The 21,347-nt window shown below is 37.1% G+C and overlaps 1 protein-coding gene across 1 annotated transcript; it reads right to left on the bottom strand.

Moving 5' to 3' along the window:
* Nucleotides 1-1,085: 1,085 nt before the first annotated feature.
* On the bottom strand, nt 1,086-7,199 carry LOC306885293 (H-2 class I histocompatibility antigen, Q10 alpha chain-like). The gene is made up of 9 exons (XM_079441721.1): nt 6,945-7,199; nt 5,569-5,841; nt 5,188-5,475; nt 4,813-5,097; nt 4,570-4,698; nt 3,493-3,519; nt 3,189-3,254; nt 2,815-2,870; nt 1,086-2,241 (listed from the first exon to the last, which is right to left on the bottom strand). The coding sequence occupies exons 1-9, from the start codon at nt 7,006-7,008 to the stop codon at nt 2,170-2,172; spliced, it is 1,260 nt and encodes a 419-aa protein (XP_079297847.1). The 5' UTR covers nt 7,009-7,199; the 3' UTR covers nt 1,086-2,169.
* Between the last annotated feature and the right edge of the window lie 14,148 nt (nt 7,200-21,347).

The raw sequence follows: 21,347 nt of genomic DNA, 5'->3' as shown, positions 1-21,347 counted from the left end.
AGTGCTTTGACACAATCTGTATTGTAAAAAGTGCTATATAAATAAAGCTGACTTGACTTTAATCTAGATTTAAACTGACAGTGTGTCAATTTAGTACTTTTAACAATGCAAGATACGTTTCAAATCACCCTTGTTGCTGAAATAATTACAGTAACAGGCTACAGATGCAATATCAGAAAATACATTTACGTAATTGAGATCCATACTGAAAATTCATAATGCTTGTGATATTATCTATTCAATGTGTCATCAAAAGGTGTGAAGTAAGAAATAAAATTATATTACATTGATTTCCTGAAGAAGAAAAAAAACATTTCAAGGCCTCGGTCACTTTTGACCGTGAAGGTGATCCAAAAATTAAGAGGGTGCAGGGTTCAGCATTAGCTGCACTGACATTTAGTTTTTCATTATCTTGTCTCACTTATATGCTCTTTATGTTTTATGTATAATATATAACTATTCATTGTGTCTCATACAGTTCATCATAATGTTGACATTCACATGAAACAACAGACTAAATCTATTACAGTAAGTTAAGTAATAATATATTTAGTCTCAAAAACCCAAATTTAAAAGCAATGCTAACAGAATTAACCAAGATCCTGGATAAACTGAAATTCCCATTTTTCCATTTATTTTTTTCAGAATTTCCTTTTATCCAATTGTTTTGATAAATGAATTCAAGGCAAAACGTGAAACATAATCCTTTGAATGATATCTAATCCTGATATTAATCATGTATATAAGTAATAAAAGTGTTCTGTCATCATTTTCTCACCCTCGAGTTGCTCCAAACCTGTATGGATTTCTTTCTTCTGCTGAACACAAAGGGTATTTTTAAGAATCTGGGGAATGCATTGACTTCCTTTGTTTTCAAGTCATTGGGGACCAGAGCAACTGTGGACAGTTAATTTTTTAGTTGACAAAACTCTATACTATATTAGTAGTTATGCTCTAGTTAAATTAGTATAAAACTAGAAACACTTTCATCATGTACGATGTTATCATAAATTCATAATCAAAGTTAAATTCTGTCGCTAAAACCCAGTTTTGAATAAGGAAGCATAAAATGTTACTTTCACTTTCGTTCTCTGATAAACGCAGCAAAATTCATTCCAGTTTATTCTGGTACATTTCAACATCTGAAAGCAAAAACTTTCCGGTCTTTAGTCTTAGACACTAGGACAACCATACATAGGACAAGCGGTTTGGAGAATAGCCTAAATGGATGGATAGCTGGAAACTGATTGCAGAAAATGGTGAATGAGGTTCTAACTAAAACGAAAAATGTAAAATGATAATATCTGTATGTGGGCATAAGTTGGTGGAGCAAGACTAAATCAACAATGTTAGATCAAACCCTCACTCAGTGAAACACTTTAACACAATATGGTTAAAGTAGCCTTTAATGAGAATATTCTCAGTATCCAATTCTTTCTCCCAAGTAATTCCTATTGGTTTTATTTGCGGTTATCAAAATGTTTACAAATAAGACAAAGTGTATTCAACAGATTTAGACTAGCACACATTTATAGAAACACCAAAACATGTACCATTATTTCCATAAAATCCTATGTAAAACATTAGAAATCAGAGTTAGACAGTCCATTCTTGTGAAAACATGTTTATATAGGCCTATAAAGAATAAATAGATACCACATAACCAGCAGGCATTTATTGATACCACTGATCCATCTGGTATCATAAAGAATGATTGTACTGATCATTGCCTGTATAAATGAAGTGTATTAAAACAAAATTAATCAACTAAGGTAAAACAATCACAATTTTAACTACTTTTGAAGAGTAAGACATTCAAGAGTAAAAGAATATCAGAGCATATTTTTACAGAGCATTCCAGATAATTATTAGGAAATGATTTTTTACACTGGTATTGAAACTATCAAATATTTTTAATGATAGTATTAAAAATAACATGTATGATGAAAAAAGGGTCTACCCTGGCCCTTTAGAAGTAGCAATAATAATAAGTCAGCTCTCTTCCTATAACTTACTCTGCTTGTGAGAATTATGTTTTCCAAAGGGTTAAAAATTCCAGATTATATGAAAAATGAGAGAGAATTTATAACTCAACTACAAGCAACCTCCAAAAATGTAATGATTGTCAGGACTGTCAGAATTGACAATAACAAATGTTCAGTGATGCGCTCACTCTGAAGACTCTTGTTGTAGAAGTGATTGTCCTTCTGCAGGCTGGCTTTGACCACTGGAGGTCTCACTCTGAAACACAGACATAAATATTTGTTATTCAAATTACTATTAGGAGTGGCTGAATAAGGCAACTGATGTTTGGTATTTTCCACGTGAGTATCTAAGACACTTTTACTCCGAGCTAGCTACTCTACTCTACTCTTTATTTGAAATCAGTGGATGTCCAGTATTCCCAAATGTAGAGTTCACTTCAGTGTGTAGGGATGCTTAGCAAAATAGCTATCCACATCCAGGTACTGGTCCTAAAGTCTGCTTTTGTCTGATTACTCTAACTTGCTTTGGGTCGTATCTATCCAGGTGTATGTCATTAAACATTTGCAGTTCATCCAGAATACTGCAGTCTCCGGCTGATGTTTAAACTTCCCAAATATTCACTTGTAACTCATCTCCTTTTCACCTTCTGCTGGTTCCCTGTCCCTGCTATTTTAAACCCCAGGCAGCAAAATAGGGCTAATCTTTTAGGGCTTCTCCATTTTGTTGACCACATGATATTTTCCTGTGGTACCCTAGCCTATGGAAACACCGAAAAGTGTCAATGTGATCCCTCTGGCTGCACTGATATTACAATTAAAATATAGTTACCACGAGGTTCACTGCCTCCTGAGAGTTAGCAGAACTTGAAACAGCACTCTCTCGTCCTGTTGAAAAACAGTAAATTGTCAGTGTTTCTCCAGTGCTGTGCATGAGATGCCATATTAAATAGGGATGCACCAATCAATAAATAAAAAAATGGAAAAGGAAAAAAAACAGCATGTATGTGAAACAGCTTAAATATACACTTCATGATGCTTTGTTCTGTCTGTCTGTGTGTGTGTGTGTGTGTGTGTGTGTGTGTGTGTGTGTTGAGATTCACAAGATACCAGTCTGGATTACAGAAAGACAAATCATGCATTTAAAGATGCAACCTGATTTTGGTGCAATATTTAAAGAAAATTAGGATATAGGAGCATATTCACCAGAGTCAGAGTCAGAACGGGGCTGACTTCCTCCTATTACCGTATTAGGTAACTCAGTTACATGTGCTGTAACATACAGATATTCAAGTTAAGCAGCAATACAAGTCACACCAGAGATTTTGAACTGCATAGTGAAATGCTTTATCTCCACTGGAGATATATCTCCAATGCCAGGACATTTTTCTTATATTATACATTGATTCCACATTCTTTTAACAATGTTTACAGACATTTAGTTACAGACATGAACAATTTGTATTCAATTAACATCACCTTTTAAATGGAATATCTAAAACATAGTTACCTAAATTAATTACTCTTTCCTGAGATCCTGTTGAAGAAACAGTGAAATGTTAAAGTGTATTTTAATATAGCCACAACTAGTTCTAAACCTGTATGCTATATATTTGTTCAGTGGAAATCAAAAGCATCATATAATTATTATACCATGCAGGGCTCGCAAAATCTCTAGCCCGACATCCCGGGGCTATTGTGTTTTCCAGTCGGGCTACCAAAATGTATCACTGCCCTGCCCGACGGGCTACCTTAAATACAGGGCTCCCACGCAGTGTTCCCTCTAAGCTGAGCACGCTCTTCTTCCACCACGGCCGCACAGAAGAAATAATGTGCCTCGCGCACACAAAAATGAGTTGGGAAGCAATTTGATTGAATGCCGCAGTAAAAGGGAAAGAATAGCAATGCTCGGGCAAACCGCTATAGAGCTGATGTCACGACAGAGTTAGAACTGGTTTCATAGAAAGAGAACGATGTGCACCAAATGAGTCTCTGTAGAAACTCAATACTTCAATGGTTGCGGTGCGCTCAACACGAAAGACAACACAAACGCAATGACATGTGAAATAAAACGTCCTCATGTATTAAAGAAGAGTGGCTTGATTTAAGTGCTGGAAATAGTGGCGGATGGGTAACAAAACTCTGAAACCTGTACAGTCACACACAAGTGTATTGTACAAACTGTACTTCATAACCATGTTTAGACAGATATAGAACATATGTTCACGTTTTTTATATTTAAATTACAGATCTCAGCTTAAGTTTGTATTCTATTCTATTCTATCAGTTTAAATAGTTTATGATAATATATTATGTTAGGGCTATATTATAAACCTGATAAATAATTGACCTTGTTTTTGAGTCTTTGAGTTTCTTACTCAAAAAGGCTGCATTCATTTCAAAAATACAGAAAAAAACAGTGATATAGTGAAATATTATTGCAATTTCTAATACTGGTTTCCTATTTTAAACTGGTTTCCTATTTTTGATTACATAATGACAGAATTGTCTTCTTGGGGAAAATTATTCCTTTGAAAACACAAAACTGATAAGAATCTGTGGATCATCATTAGTCAGTCCTACTCACCAGCAATGTTTTTCCTCCTCCTTAAGAAGTAAACCAATGCACCGACTGCCAGCACAGCCACGCCTCCAATCACTATTCCAATCACCATACCCATCATAGTGTCTTGAGTGCAGTCCTGGCATAGTCCATCTATACAAATGAAAAAAAAAAAGGGGGGGGGGGGGGGGGGGGGTACACGTTGACAACTTAAAAGCCTTTTGATTTGAATATCATGTGATATTTCTGTCTATGTGTGTTAATTACTCCAAGGGATGATAATTGGCTCGTTGAGGGTTCTGTGTTTCACATAACAATCATAATCTGCTTTTTCATTCTCCGGGATAATCACACTCTTCTTCAGCTGGTAGGTTCCATCATGGTTTGGTCTGACTCCTGTGGATTCTGTCTCATCTTTAGACAGGGATGAGCGATATTTCCTAATTAGCAGCATCACGTCTTTGGGGTAGAAGCCAGTGGCAAAACAGGTGAGTTTGACTTTAGTTTTGTCACTGGTGCACCTTTTTGCAGACACATGAACTTCTGGAGGAGCTGAGGACACAGGGAACAGTTTATCAGTGAGTTATATCTGTATGACAGCTGCAGATCATCAACAAATACAAATACTGTACATTTACTCACAGCCGTTTTGGACCTCCTCATCTCCATATCCTCTGAACTTGTTCAGCCAGTCCACACACTCTTTCTCCAGGTAGCCCTTGGTGTACTGGTTTAGGATGGGCACATTATCCCATTTTCTCTTGGTTGGAAGAGCTGCAGCAACAGGAGCGACCCACTGAGACTCCTTATCATCAAAAGACAGAAAGTTGTTTCCATCGTAGCTGTACTCATCAATGCCTTTGGAAAACTTCACTTCATCTCCCTGTTTCTCAATTTCACAACCATGTCTCCACTGAAGAACATGAACATCTGAAACAGACACAAATTAAAATGTTTGTGAGATGATGATAGTTAAAAATCTTCATAAAAATATGCATGTTAAATTGTATCAGTCTTCCTCACCGGATTCATTGTGTCCCATTCGTTTCATCAGAATGTCGACGTTCACATTAAACCACTGTTCTTTGCTCTTTCTGGACTGGGTGCCTTTTACCCAGTAATCCTCCTGCATTTTCTCCTCCATCCAGTGCTGTCTGGGAATCTTTGTTTGTTCCTTGCTATTGTAATAGTCAATCTCTCTGTCATCTAGCAGACCCATAGCAGTGAACTGATAGATGCCCGGCAGATCGACAGGTTTGGACAACGCCGTGTAAATGTAGTACAGGGAGTGTTTCTCTGAAATGAGGGTATCAGCAAAGGAATTAAATAATAATAAAAAGCAAAGAGTGTATAATATATATCAAATTATATAATTATAATTAAAATAAGTCTGGATCCAAACTCGGGTCTATTACTTTTATAAATACAGTATATGATAAACAATCGGTAGGTGGGGACAACTGACTAATTCTTTCAAGTAGAAACACAATGGATGACTCTGCTGAAGCCAGAGCCAACAGACCTGGCAGACCGCCTAAGAAGAGCAAACCAGGTTAGCCTAGTTACAATTTTTGTTTGTTTGTTTGTTTTAATAAACAATTTATTGAACTGTATAAAATAAATATTACTTGCAATCTTGGTGATTTTTGAAACAACAATAGCCTTTCTCTATAATGTATTTAAAGAACTGGAACACCAACTCAGATTTTGCTATTAAAAATCTCTCAAAACTAGTCTTTAAAGTATTGGGACCTCAAAGTAGGCTAAATTTTAAAGTATTACTGTAGACAGAAAATCTCTTTATTATAGCCTATTAAGAAAATGCGTAGGCCTTTTAAATTTATTAGATTTTATTTTAAGTCGACATTGGATAGAATCCTTCAAGATGGTTAAAACTGACCATAAAACTTCAAAAAAGGTATTATTATTATTATTATAGCAACACGTCATTCCACAATAAAATAATATTTTAATTTAAGTAGGCTAAATTACGAAAACTCGCAGGTAAAAATAGGCCTATTTCAACCTTATTATTCAATATAATTTTAAGTTAAACGGAGTACTAGTTTCTAGAGAACTAGAGTACCTAGTTAAAAGATCCTTCGAGTTGATGTAACTCACTTGTTTTTCAAGGAAGTTCAACAAACCGAAAGTATTTGTGTACCTGTATACCTGTGCCATTTTAGCGACACACCTGGACACCAAAACACACCTGAACTAGACTAACACTTGGGAATATTTCAGTTTCTGTCTTTTTAACACTCGTTATGTTAATATATATTATAGTAAGCGTTTTGAGGAACTGTATTAAATGATGACAACACTGGTTTTACTTTCAGTTTTATGATAAATAAAAGTATATAATAAAGCGCTCTTTAGCGTCGAAGCAGCAGACTCACCGCTCCAGGCAGGAACAGCAGCACCGAGCAGAAACATCGAGCACAAAACGGTGAAAAGTCCCATTTTTAAAGCCTGTTAAGGCTTCAGATCCTCTCCGTGTCTTCCTCAACCGACGGCTTCTGTTGAACTGATTCCAGTCCGACTGGTTAATATGTAAAATTCCTCATCCACACCCAGAGCCTGATCCAATACTAAAACAGCGCGCGCAGCGTCACTAATAACCACCATCCAGTGGAGCACGGAGTTTCTGCTCCTGTTGTGATAGTACCTATAATAACTCAACTACGAGCTAGTTCTGTGAATGCCATTTCAAATAAAATATGCAAAACAAAATATGCTAAATTAAAGATGATTCAGTTAAATAGCTTTATTTAAATAACATTTACTGGTTATCTTACAACATACAGTAGGTCTAGGTTATTTGTAAACCATATATTTATGTTGTATGTATGGAGGACCAAACCTGCATAAATTAAATATGAATAAATTAATGAATGAATAAATATATTAATGAATAAATAGATAAATAAATGTGATAATAGGAAAATAAATAAATTAATAAACGACTTGATAAAATAAATATGATTAATTTGTAATACAATTAATTTTTCCCCTCTTAATTTATTTTCTGTTTTTATACATTTATAAACATTTTTTTAACTTTTATTTTTTCACTAAATCTTTTTTAATGCATTTTTATTATTTATACATTTATTTTTAGATTTATTTATATATTTATGCATTCATTGTTTTTTTTGTTTTTTTTATTCCCACATGTATTTATTTTTAGATTTATTTATTTATTTATTCATTTATTTTTACTTTTCCATGTGTAACATGTAAATGAGGAAGGTGGTCCTTGTGTAGCTTCAGTGCATCATTGGTTGAGAGCTCATGCGTCGAATCGTCAGGCCAGCTAAGCGATAGAGATGAGAGTTTTCAAAGAAAATGTAATAAGTAGTAATCTGTCCAGTTTGCTACGGGATATGGCAGATCATGAGAGTTGTAAGTTCGACGTCCATCGACGAACCATCGACGTCAGACCCTAGGGTGATGACACTCAGAGTCAGAAACCCAGTGGATGGTTGGTTTCTAGTCTAATAACTGGGTGTCATCACCCTAGGGTCTGACGTCGATGGTTCCAGACTCGAGGTCGACGATGCTGTGGGAGATCACATAAGTAGCTTCAGCTTCCTGTTTTTATTTCTGGAAAATATTTTAAATATTTCGGCACTATTGCGAATAACGTTAGGTGAAAATAACTTACAACTCTCCCGCTGATCTGCCACATCCCGTAGCAAACTGGACAGATTACTACTTATTACATTTTCTTTGAAAACTCTCATCTCTATCGCTTAGCTGGCCTGACGATTCGACGCGTGAGCTCTCAACCAATGATGCACTGAAGCTACACAAGGACCACCTTCCTCATTTACATGTTACACACGGAAAAGTAAAAATAAATGAATAAATAAATAAATAAATCTAAAAATAAATACATGTGGGAATAAATCATTCAAAAAAAAAATGAATGCATAAATATATAAATAAATCTAAAAATAAATGTATAAATAATAAAAATGCATTAAAAAAGAATTAGTGAAAAAATAAAAGTTAAAAAAATGTTTATAAATGTATAAAAACAGAAAATAAATTAAGGGGGGAAAAATAAATTGTATTACAAATTAATCATATTTATTTTATCAAGTCGTTTATTCATTTATTTATTTTCCTATTATCACATTTATTTATCTATTTATCTATTTATTCATTAATATATTTATTCATTCATTCATTTATTCATATTTAATTTATGCAGGTTTGGTCCTCCATAGTTGTATGTTGGTCTACATCGCCAGGGCTAACTCTTCAGTCAGTGTACTGTTAAGATTTAGTGCAAAAACTTAACTGTAGACTAAACCAAAAGTATTGAAACAGTAATATATTTCATACAAAATATTTCATTTGCACAATCAATATGTAGGCTATTAAAGAATAGGCATTAATGTATGCAAATATTAAAAAGTAGGAAAACCGGAAAACAATTAGACTATTCACATCTTATTTCCACTTTTAGCTTAAGACTGAGTATTATTTCATCCAATTTATTAATATCATCTATTCAAGCCCATCTTTGTGTTGTCTATATGCAGTAAATGCATTCAACACACAGTCCTTTTTCAAACTATAGATATCGGGTAGAGCAAGATCTGTAGCAATCTAGTTAACACTCTGCATTAATTTTGGCCTAAATGAGTTATTTGTGTCTATGACATTCCCTTTCATATTTCATGACCACAAAAAAAGAAAATTTAAAAAAGTAAGAAACATCCATACATATTTTTTTCAAATCCAAGAAAATTATATTTTGTCTACTCAAATGCAGGTTTGTACTTACTAAATATTTATTCTTTCTCAGAACGTCACTATTTTTTAATATAACCTAAGTTTAGGGATTTGTTTATTGCAAAGCAACCAGAAGTTGATTTTTAATGATAGTTGCAATTTGGTGTCATGCAGCTACATTGGCAACATAAATCAAGTTGAGTCACATACACATCCATATCACTTTAAGCAAGAAAGATGTTACGTGGAAAAATAAGTGAGGACTACAGAATATTTGTTAACAGTTTTTAACTGGTGGTGGTTGAGGAGAGACCCCCTCCACATGATTGTAAAGCGCTTTGGGTGTACGGCAATACACAATAAATGCGCTATATAAATGCATCATTCATTCATTCATTCATTCATTAATAAATGTCATATAATCTGCATTTTCCCCATGAAATAAACATTATTTATGTTATCCCCACCCCACAATTTTCAAAGGACATTCCCAAAGATTTAGATTTAGCTCACTTTTAGGGAAAATTTTGTCTCCAAAGTATAGCTACATAAATAATCCACACACACACACACACACACACACTCTCTTTCCCCTTCACTTTCGGCCAAATCGAAAGCCAAATCCTCCTTTCTGTCTGTTGAATGCTTGCAAACCTCCCGCGATGGAAGTGAGTGCCTCGTTCCTCTTCTCTCCAACCTCCTGCTCCTCCACCTCTCCCGCCTGTGGATAGGGCACAGCCACTATATGGTTGTCTGGGAATGTCCCCATTGGTCTCCGCCCCAGCTCCTCTCTCTTCTGGCCCTTCACCGTGCTCCTCTGTCCCCATCCCAGCTCTGCCTTCACTCTCTCCAGGAGCTCCTCGGGGCCCGGCTCTTCAATCAGAGCCCAGGGCTGGAGCTCGGCCGCTGCTCTGCCACCTGGAGCTCCCAGTGAAGCCTGAAGCTGGAGCAGTGCAGCCTCCCATTCAGGGTTGTCCAGCGTAGGCAGGTAAACCATGGGATGGTGTGGCAGCATTAGACCTCTGGGAGGCTGGACCAGCAGCACCAGCAAGAAAAAGACTGTGGTTTGAAGAGTGGAAGAGAGATGGAAAACCTGGAATTTCATCTGGAATTTAAGCAATAAATAAAAGTTGAGAGGATTCCATCTAAAAAAAGACAAACATCATCCTGCATTGACTTAATTATTCACATTGAACTGATTGTAAGACTTACCTTGCAGAGTGCTCTGAATCTCCTTGAAGTTGTCTCCTTGCAGCTTCTTTAAATACCCTACCCATGCTAGATTTGTCCATTATCAATGAGACAGCCAGCTGTTTGTTAACTGGTTAAAAATGCCTGTGACGCACAACCCATCTCCACAATGTCATCAAAATTCCTTTAACTGGGATACACAGTCAGCTTAACTGGCAGAGGTGAAGTAGACAATTACTGAAAAACAGGCATGTATGCAATCTAACACACACTCTCACACACACACGCACACACACTCTCACACAAAGCCACAAGTTTGTTTTAAGTTTGCACCTCACCAGGACGGCTCAGAAACATTAGAAAGAATTTTGCAATTGTCACTATAAAGTTCAGATCATTAGGCCATGTTAGCATCCATCCATCTATCTGTGTCTGTATTTACGCTCTCCCCCCCCAAAAAAAATAGGTGCAAAAATTGCACATTTAGGGGTACAGTAGCTTGTCACGGGGTTCAAAGTAGTATATTAGGAAAGATTAAGTCAAGTTGTCAACTTTATTTATATAGCGCTTTTAACAATGCAGATTGTGTCAAAGCACTTAACAGTATCAAATTGGAGGACAGAGTGTCAGTAATGTATAAAAATAAGATTAAACACTAAATTTTAAGTTAAAGGCATTTAATTAATGAATTCAGTGATGTCATTGTCTAGCTTAGTTTAGTTTAAATAGTATCTGTGAAAACAAATTGACGATAATCGCTAGAAATCAAGTGTCCCCAACTGAGCAAGCCAGAGGCGACAGCAGCAAGGAACCAGAACTCTCTCTGTGACAGAATGGAGAAAAAAACCTTGGGAGAAACCAGGCTCAGTCGGGGGGGCAGTTCTCCTCTGGCCAGGATATTATTGTTTATTTATTGTTAAATTATTGATTTAATTAAAATTTTAAATGTATAAATGTATTATATTTCTATTTTTATATTGCTGCAATTTGTAACAATAATAATATTATGTAGTTACATATTTTATATGTTTTTAGTTATTTTGTTTTATTTTTAGTTTTATTGTATTTAAGTCGAGGTCTTCACTGGGGATATGTCCCCGGGGCTAATCCAGGTGTCCGGCCTCCGCCTACGATCAAGGCCGCAGACATCATCTCCTGGCACCGATCCACCATCTGATCCAGACACGGACTGAAATTATTACCCCAAGGTACTAATAGGCAACTTTTAGGGGTACAAAGTAGTCCCTTTAATGGTACTTCTCCATTGCCATGCTGTTGTAAACTCCTGAAAGGTTTTTCACATTTTTTTTTTCTGAGAGTGAATATCCAGCTAGCACTATCAGCATTCAAGAAAATACTTGAACACCCACAACCACAACTGATGGACACCTCACAATAGGCCATGGGAGAGGAGTCATCATATTAATTAATGGTGGGAAACAGAGCTGGCTGATGTCTAAATTACTTGTAACACACACACACACATTATTAAAAGGCACCTATTATGCAAAATCCACTTTTACATGGTGGATATAAATATATGTTGGCAGTATGTGAACACAACCACCCTACAATAACAAAAATCCACTCACTTTTTATTTTTACATCTCCATTACTATGGACCCTGACTATGCAAATCTTTATCTTGGTTATCTTGAAGACCAATATATTTTCAATATCAATCCTTTTTTTAACAATTTGGTATTGTTCAAAAGATATATTGATGATTGTTTTAAGTCAAGTAAAGTCACCTTTATTTATATAGCGCTTTTAACAATACAAATTGTGTCAAAGCAGCTTTACAGTATCAAATAGGAAAATAGTGTGTCAGTAATGCAAAAGGACAACAGTAAACACTCAATTTTCAGTTAAAGGCAGTCTGTCATTGAATTCAATGATATCATCGTCCAGCTCAGTTCAGTTTAAATAGTATCTGTGCAATCAGGTCGACGATATCGCTGGAAATGAAGTGTCCCCAACTAAGCAAGCCAGAGGCGACAGCGGCAAGGAACCAAAACTCCATTGGAGTGGTCTTCGCCTGAGGAGCTTCACCGCTGATTGAATGATACCCATTCAAATAGGGCCCACACAACCAATCGCTGTTATAGCGAGAAAAATAAGACGAGCAAATTTCCTCTTCCACTTATCATGAGAGGATTGCAGGTCCCCGCAAGGCGGCCTGTCGCTTGAACCAATCCAACACCTTGCCATGCGGGCCGAGGCCTGACAGGCCATCTCGGGAGTGTCAGACTAGGTTTTGGGGATAATAAAACAAGGTTATACACTTCAATTCGCTCGAAGACCCCTGCGATTCAGAGGCGTGGTCTCCACCTCGGTTCAGAGCACATCCTGCGCGCCGAGGTGATGAATTTGCTGGCGAAAGGAGCCATAGAAACGGTCCCCCCAGCCCAGAGCGAGTCAGGCTTTTACAGACGTTATTTCCTCGTCCCCAAAAAGGATGGCGGCCTACGGCCTATCCCAGGCACCTGAATCGAGTCCTCATTGGGCGGCCTTTCAGGATGATTACATTGAAACAGATCCTCTCGCAAGTGTGCCCAGGGGACTGGTTCTTTTCTCTGGATCTGAAAGACGCCTATTTTCACATCCAGATAGCCCCATCACAGACGATTCTTGAGATTTGCCTTCGAGGGAGTGGCAAACACAGTCCTTCCCTTTAGACTGTCCCTAGCTCCTCGCACTTTTACGAAGTGCATTTTCCCCGATGAGACAGATGGGAATATGCATTCTAAATTACCTCAACAATTGGCTCATCTTAGCCCAGTCGGAGGATGAACAGGGTGTGTCCCTGGGAATGGTCTGCAGAAGGAAGGTGGTTTCAACAGACGCTTCCAACACTGGTTGGGGAGCGCTGTGCGACAGCAAACCGGCTTTTGGCCACTGGTCAAAGCAGGAGGCACGATTCAGAGGCGTGGTCTCTACCTTGGTTCAGAGCAATGTCTACACATCAACTGCCTGGAAATGCTGGCAGTGTGTTTGGGCATTTGCTCTTTTCTGTCAGACCTAAGAGGACACCACATTCTAGTCCGCTCGGACAGCATGATGGTGGTGTCCTATATAAATTGCCAAGGTGGTCTCTCCTCAAGGCGCCTCTTCATTCTAGTAGAGAACCTCTCACCTCGCCCCATCACCATTCCTACATGGGATCTGCCCACAGTGCTGAGGGCTCTGAAGAGCCCTCCGTTTGAGCCACTGCAGTCGACTGACTTTCAACCCCTGTTGCTAAAGGCCGCTCTTCTACTTGTATTAGCATTGGTAAAGCGAATGGGAGACTTGCAGGCGCTCTCTATGAGCCCCACCTGACTCGAATTCGGGCCCAGCGACTCTAAGGTCATAGCTGCAGGACTCAGTCGTCGCTTCATTCGAAGTAACCTGAGATCCTATGGTGAAATACTCACTTATAGATAGCCCCACCCATTCTGGTGGGCTTCATCGCCATTGGTTAATTTTTTATTTACTGCATGAACCAATGGCCGTTATTGAAAAAGGCTTCAGTCATCGGAGAAAAAGGAGTTTTCCCATAGCGTCTTAGCAGACACACAGTATTTGTTCCCGTATCTCAGGTAACCGAGGTTACGTTAACAACCGAGTATGACATTTTTGATAGACCTTTTTTGGTCTGATTATATTTTTCCAGTGTGCGGACAACTTCAGTTACATCCCCATTAAACCAAATCGGTCTCAATAGACCTGCTGTTTTGATTCTCTGAGCAGTGTGACATCACATTGTTTAGGCCCCGCCCACAGCCACTGACTGACAGTCCTGCATTTCTCCGCAATTGAGCAGCTGTAATATCAACAATTCCTCGTAAGCAATCCCTGTGTTCTGTGTTTGAATGTAAGACTGAACACAAGAGTCTTCATTTTCTCCCAACATCTGAGCCACTGAGGCCATAGTGGATTACTTTTATTTTTGTCAGTAATGCACCTCAAAATCATGTCATTATAGTGCTTAGCTAAAGCTTTAACTGTATTTGTGTGTGTGTCATTTCGTTAAAGCGCATAGCGAACGTTATGGAAATATTTGTGTATATGTGTGTTGCTCATCCGTCATTGCAAATGGGCTGTGAAAACTCTACAAGTACATAAATGTATCAAATAAGCATTGTGAGATGGTCCTGGTTCATTCTCATTGGTGTTTCTTCTGCCGGAGTCCCTCATTCCTCTGTGTCTGATTCCAGTTCTCTCGCTCTCAGTCATGTCATTGGTGTTTCTTCTGCCGGAGTCCCTCTTTCATCTGTGTCTGATTCCAGTTCTCTCGCTCTCAGTCATGTCATTGGTGTTTCTTCTGCCGGAGTCCCTCCTTCATCTGTGTCTGATTCCAGTTCTCTCGCTCTCAGTCATGTCATTGGTGTTTCTTCTGCCGGAGTCCCTCCTTCCTCTGTGTCTGATTCCAGTTCTCTCGCTCTCAGTCATGTCATTGGTGTTTCTTCTGCCGGAGTCCCTCTTTCATCTGTGTCTGATTCCAGTTCTCTCGCTCTCAGTCATGTCATTGGTGTTTCTTCTGCCGGAGTCCCTCCTTCCTCTGTGTCTGATTCCAGTTCTCTCGCTCTCAGTCATGTCATTGGTGTTTCTTCTGCCGGAGTCCCTCTTTCATCTGTGTCTGATTCCAGTTCTCTCGCTCTCAGTCATGTCATTGGTGTTTCTTCTGCCGGAGTCCCTCCTTCCTCTGTGTCTGATTCCAGTTCTCTCGCTCTCAGTCATGTCATTGGTGTTTCTTCTGCCGGAGTCCCTCCTTCATCTGTGTCTGATTCCAGTTCTCTCGCTCTCAGTCATGTCATTGGTGTTTCTTCTGCCGGAGTCCCTCCTTCCTCTGTGTCTGATTCCAGTTCTCTCGCTCTCAGTCATGTCATTGGTGTTTCTTCTGCCGGAGTCCCTCCTTCCTCTGTGTCTGATTCCAGTTCTCTCGCTCTCAGTCATGTCATTGGTGTTTCTTCTGCCGGAGTCCCTCCTTCCTCTGTGTCTGATTCCAGTTCTCTCGCTCTCAGTCATGTCATTGGTGTTTCTTCTGCCGGAGTCCCTCTTTCATCTGTGTCTGATTCCAGTTCTCTCGCTCTCAGTCATGTCATTGGTGTTTCTTCTGCCGGAGTCCCTCCTTCCTCTGTGTCTGATTCCAGTTCTCTCGCTCTCAGTCATGTTGCTTCTACCGGCTGTTTATTGTTGTAGGTATGTAAAGCAGAGATGTTTACTGCACCCTCTTCTGAAGATGGGATGGGAATATGCAGCTCATTTGCATTTAAAGTGACAGCTCTTTTTTTAGACAGGCCCCAGAAATCACATTTTATAATAAATTATCTGTAGGGTATTTTAAGCTTGATCTTCACAGATACATTCTGGGGACACTTGAGACTTGTATTACATCTTGTAAAAAGGGGCATAACCGGTGCCATTTAACGGTCAAAGTTAACTCTATCTATCTATCTATCTATCTATCTATCTATCTATCTATCTATCTATCTATCTATCTATCTATCTATCTATCTATCTATCTATCTATAACCTTCAAACTTTAAGCCTTTGTTATCTTTCAGGCAACCCAACATTCAAAGTTTGGCAGTCTTTTAAATTTTGTCAGATTTGCTCAGCTCACTAGAACTGGCCCAACTGCATTCCTGTCAGGACATGCTCTCAAAATAAAACTTAGCAATAGAGCTAAACATATAGATTTCAGGAAATGTAGGGTACAGTGGGGGAAAATGGATTCGTTCATGGGGTAATTTTTTTCTTCAGTGAAACAAAAGTTAAATGTGTTCAGAAAAGTTATCATAGTTTTAGTGACAATGACATAAATTATAAACTAAGTATGAAAAATGTCAGAGTTTTCATGTTATTAGATTTTTTACAAAAATTTAATTTGCGGCAAGGGTGTGTTTTACCCCAACTATGGGGCAAAACGCCCCCATGGGTGGGGTAAAATGCCCCCCAGTCTGACAAAGCAATTTGCTTTAAACATTTACAGCAAAATCAGAGCAGTTTTAGCTTAAAATAAAAAATGGAAAAAAGAATATAATCAATAATTATGAATTACAAAATTATAATAGAGTATTTGAAAACAAACAAACAAACAAAAAAGTTAGCTGATGATAACTGGCTAGCTAACTAGCTACCTGATGCTAACTTGAGGTAGTTTTTAAATATAAAGTCCAAACATTTTTATTCAACCAACCAGTTAGAATTCCTTTGATGGAAAAACAAAGGATTTGATGTTCAGAACAGAATAACTACAGTAATTGCCCATTGCCCCCTGGGGGCGGTTTACCCCACAGACTATGTTTGAGAAAACAATTATGTCATTCTGAAAATATAATTATATTTTTATTAAATAACACGTACTCCCTATCTACAGGCCCTACTGTTCTCATATCATATATAACTGTGATGTTCTACAAAACAACAAGCTTTAAAACACTTTTTTTCTTACTGCTGAAAATTAGATAATTTACTGTGAAATTGTTTTCTCTCTGGTCCATCACCAGTGTAAACTTCATGGTGAAAACTTCTACATCACTCTTGTCAACGTAGTCCATAGTTACAATAAAAATTTATCTTGACTTTATCTTGGGGTTATTTTTGGAAAAACAGTAGGGTAATAAATAATTATTTATTTTGTGTCTTCTTAAATACTTTGTATATAATGTATATGTAGATATACATAAATGTACATAAGGAAATAGTCAAGTCACCTTTATTTATATAGCGCTTTTAACAATACAGATTGTGTCAAAGCACTTAACAGTATCAAATTGGAGGATAGAGTGTCAGTAATGTATAATAATAAGATTAAACACTCAATTTTCAGTTAAAGGCATTGCATTATTGAGTTCAGAGATGTCATTGTCTAGCTCAGTTTAGTTTAAATAGTATCTGTGAAATCAAATTGACGATAATCACTAGAAATTAACTGTTAAATTAAATAGAAACATGACATCAACAAGTTACAAAACAACTTGAAGAATGCTTGAAAAGATGTTTATGCTGTTACTGACACTGATAGAGCTCTCTGTCAAATGCTTTCGTTTCCTTTTCCTACAAACAGGTTTCCAAACAGCATGACATGAGTGCAGTGAACATTCATTTATAAAGCACGACAGGCATGAAATTGTTATGTTCTTCGCTGGTCTAGGAGAAAGAGGAGTGACTAACAAAGTAAAAATGGAGAGACTCTGCTCCAGATTTAATTAGACCACACTTAAATGGTTTATTCCTTCTGTTTTGAACAATAAACCCAAATATCTATATCTGAATAAAAAATTATGAAACATATTTATTTCTATCACATTGTATCACAACAAAATTTGAAGCAAAATGTGACCCTGGACCACAAAAGCAATCATAAGTCACACGGGTATATTTGTAGCAATAGCCAACAAAACATTGTATGGGTCAAAATTACTGATTTTTCTTAAAAAAATGAATTAGGATATTAAGTAAAAATCATGTTCCATGAATATATTTTGCAAATTTCCTACTGTAAATATATCAAAACTTAATTTTTGATTAGTAATATGGTGATGAGTTTTCGGCTCAAGGTCTGCATATAAAGTCACACCAGAGGAGTTCAGCTGGGATCAGGACTTGGCTTTCTGCAGACCAGTCAAGTTCTTCCACACTGACTCAATCAATCATGTCTTATTGAACCGTGTCTTATACACAGAGACACTGTCATGTTAGAATAGAAAAGGGTCCTGTCCAAACTGTTGCTATAAAATTAGAAGCACACAATCCCCTAGAATATCATTATATGCTTTAACATTAAGATTTATACTCATAGAAATTACTAAAGTAGTCAAACATGTTCATTAGAAGGGGTGACCAAAGACCAAAATTCTTTGTGATTTTGCATTAAGAAATGTGATTTTTGATTTGGTTGACACTTCTCATCTGAAATTTGGCACAGACTGAGATGCTCCTGTATACCCAAACATGATCCCCTCACCTATTACCAAATTACATGTGAACAGTTTCAAAACAGTTTAATTTGGATATTCTATCACCTTTTCACTTTTATTTTGCCTCTGTCCTCAACGGTTTTTGTGGAGTGTGTTGCAGCCATCAAAGTCTGAATTTTTGCAAGTAAATACAGGTATTATACAGGTAAAATACATTTAAGTTGGTCAGTGAAAACATTGAAAATCTTTTCTTTGGACAGTACTTCAGTCAATTAAATAAAAGTCAAAAATAATTAAATCACAGATTCTTGATTTCATAGCATTTTACAAAACGTCCCAACCTTTTCCGATTTGAGGTTGTGGTTCATTGAGATCCAATGTGTGCTGTAAGTGTTCCCTTTTTTATTTTTTATTTTTTTAGCACTGTACATTATCGAAACAGTATCTATATAATCGAGCCTTTAAATGTGAGCCTTATAGAGACTTTAAATGTGAAAACTCTGCATCATCTAGAATTCAGAGTTTCCCAAAGTTTTGTACTTAATTGTAATTGAAATATTGATGGATTAGATCAAGTATACCGAGTGATTTTGACCATTTTTGTATTATTCCTCACCTCCATATCTAACTTTAGGAGTAAATCCACATTGTTGTTCAGGAGACATCTTCCCCTACATTTTAGTCCATGAAAGAATTTATTCTCTAGAGTTTTTGTGAGATATCTTTTTACTTGCCTAAATTTGCTACTCAACTTTAGCACAAATACGAGCTAAACTTGTGTGTCTAGCAGCTCAAGCTTATTACGTCTTATTATTGGGTTTCCAAAGGGTTAAGTTCCCTTAATTGTGTTTCAATACAAATTTGTACCCTACCATAAAAACAAGTGACCTAAAACAGCAATGTTAAATAGAGGTTGGATAATAATGACGTAGCTCAGCTGTATTAAATATTAAAAACAGTTTTACTGTAATTATGCCAGTTTCTGTGGAGTGTGTCGTTAAGTGAGATTGTTCTTGTTTACATCATCTGAGATCTGGCTGAATACAGCAAGCTTAAGGACTTCGCTTAGGAAGGGTAATAAAGATAATAGTCTTTCATTCTGGTCAAGGGTTGCTGTTTTTTCCAGTATAGGTGTGTCTCTAATGTACTTTGGACACCAAAAGGCTTCTGGCACCATTCAGCCACATTTAGCAAATGCTTGTATACTAATTGGACTAATTCTTATAGTCTATGCATTTTTATTTATTTATTTTTTAAATATTTGTCATTTATTACCTATATTTATTATATATAACACATATTTTGTTAATACATATATTGTCAGTGTATATCTCATGTTTTCAGAGATCTGTCTGTGAAAGTTTTATTATCAAGTCTACACACATTTAATCTCATATTTAAACATTGATTTTAACAATGTATATATTACTGTATGTTCGTTTAATGTAGCGCATGTAAGCTTTGCTGCCAGCTAGAGGACGACTTTGTTGTGTATTTGCTTATAGTAGTGAGTCTTTAAAAGTGTTATCTTTACTGAGGATATAAATGAAAAAAGTGATGCCATACAGGTGCATAAAGCTGAAAGAGAGGTCATAAAGTATTTTACATATTATATAGCATTTCATGGTAAATGTAGCAATTATTGTGACATAAGAATACAGAATCACAGAATTGTGGTAGAAATTAATGTAAATCTTCCATATGGTGTTTTGCACTTAACACCTCTCTGCTTTTCAGCTGTATGTCCAGTGATATTAATCAATTTTAGTATTACATCAGTGGAAAATGTATATTCCCACATGATAACCACTTTAGCTTTAAGTGTGATATATATATATATATATATTTTTTTTTTTTCTCAGATGTTTTTCTTCAGCTCATGAAAATACTTATAAAATACTTGTGTCAGATCACTACTTTAAAAAGCTGCATCACATCAGACTGGAAGCAGGTCTTTTATGCCACAAACATATTAGATTACATATTAAATTCTGGGTCATAGTCTTCATGGTGTTAGTACTTGACTAACTGGTTTAACAAACCATCTGCTGACTCCCTTGGGATGTCATATAAAGTACAACACACATAGACTATTTCACCTTGCTACTTTATAACTGTCTCTTCCACAAAATGCCAAACACAAAACACTTGTTATCCTAGAGCTAATAACTCAGCAGGAGTTCTGCTTATCGATTCTGATTATGGATTCCCAGTTTTGATTCCAATGTGGTTTAAAAACATGTCAAACATTTAGGGGAATGATGTCTCCCCTTTTGCAAAACATTTAGTTTCTGCTGAATACCATGAACAAAAATCAGCATGCTACATAAAACTAGACTTGTGTAAGTGAAGTGACATACTGGCAAGTATGGTGACCCATACTCGGAATTCGTGCTCTGCATTTATCCCATCCAAAGTGCACACACACAGCAGTGAACACACACACACCGTGAACACACACCCGGAGCAGTGGGCAGCCATTTATGCTGCGGCGCCCGGGGAGCAGTTGGGGGTTCGGTGTCTTGCTCAAGGGCACCTCAGTCGTGGTATTGAGGGTGGAGAGAGCGCTGGATATTCACTCCCCCCACCTACAATCCCTGCTGGCCCGAGACTCGAACCCGCAACCTTTGTTTTACGAGTCCGATTCTCTAACCATTAGGCCACGACTTCCCCAGCTTTAAGAGCTGTTATGCACAATTCTGGATAAGCTGAGACTTTTTTTCTTAATGGATGTTGTGGTCGTTTCTCAATTCTGAAGTAAAAAACATTACTAACCTCATGGAATTTATTTATAGAATGATTCAATGACTCACTCAAGGTTTACTTGTTTCATTACTGGATGAATCAGCGTTTTTGAATTAATCTCTTGAATGAATGATTCAAAGACAAATACATTTGTAATAGCCCCTTTTCACCACTTAAAAAAAAAAATAATTAAAAAGATGCACACACAGGATT

Source organism: Barbus barbus (genome assembly GCF_936440315.1).
Source record: "Barbus barbus genome assembly, chromosome: 19".
Lineage (NCBI taxonomy): Eukaryota > Metazoa > Chordata > Actinopteri > Cypriniformes > Cyprinidae > Barbus > Barbus barbus.
The sequence above is the reverse complement of the archived record's forward strand: the minus strand, read 5'-3'. Positions and strand labels throughout refer to the sequence as shown.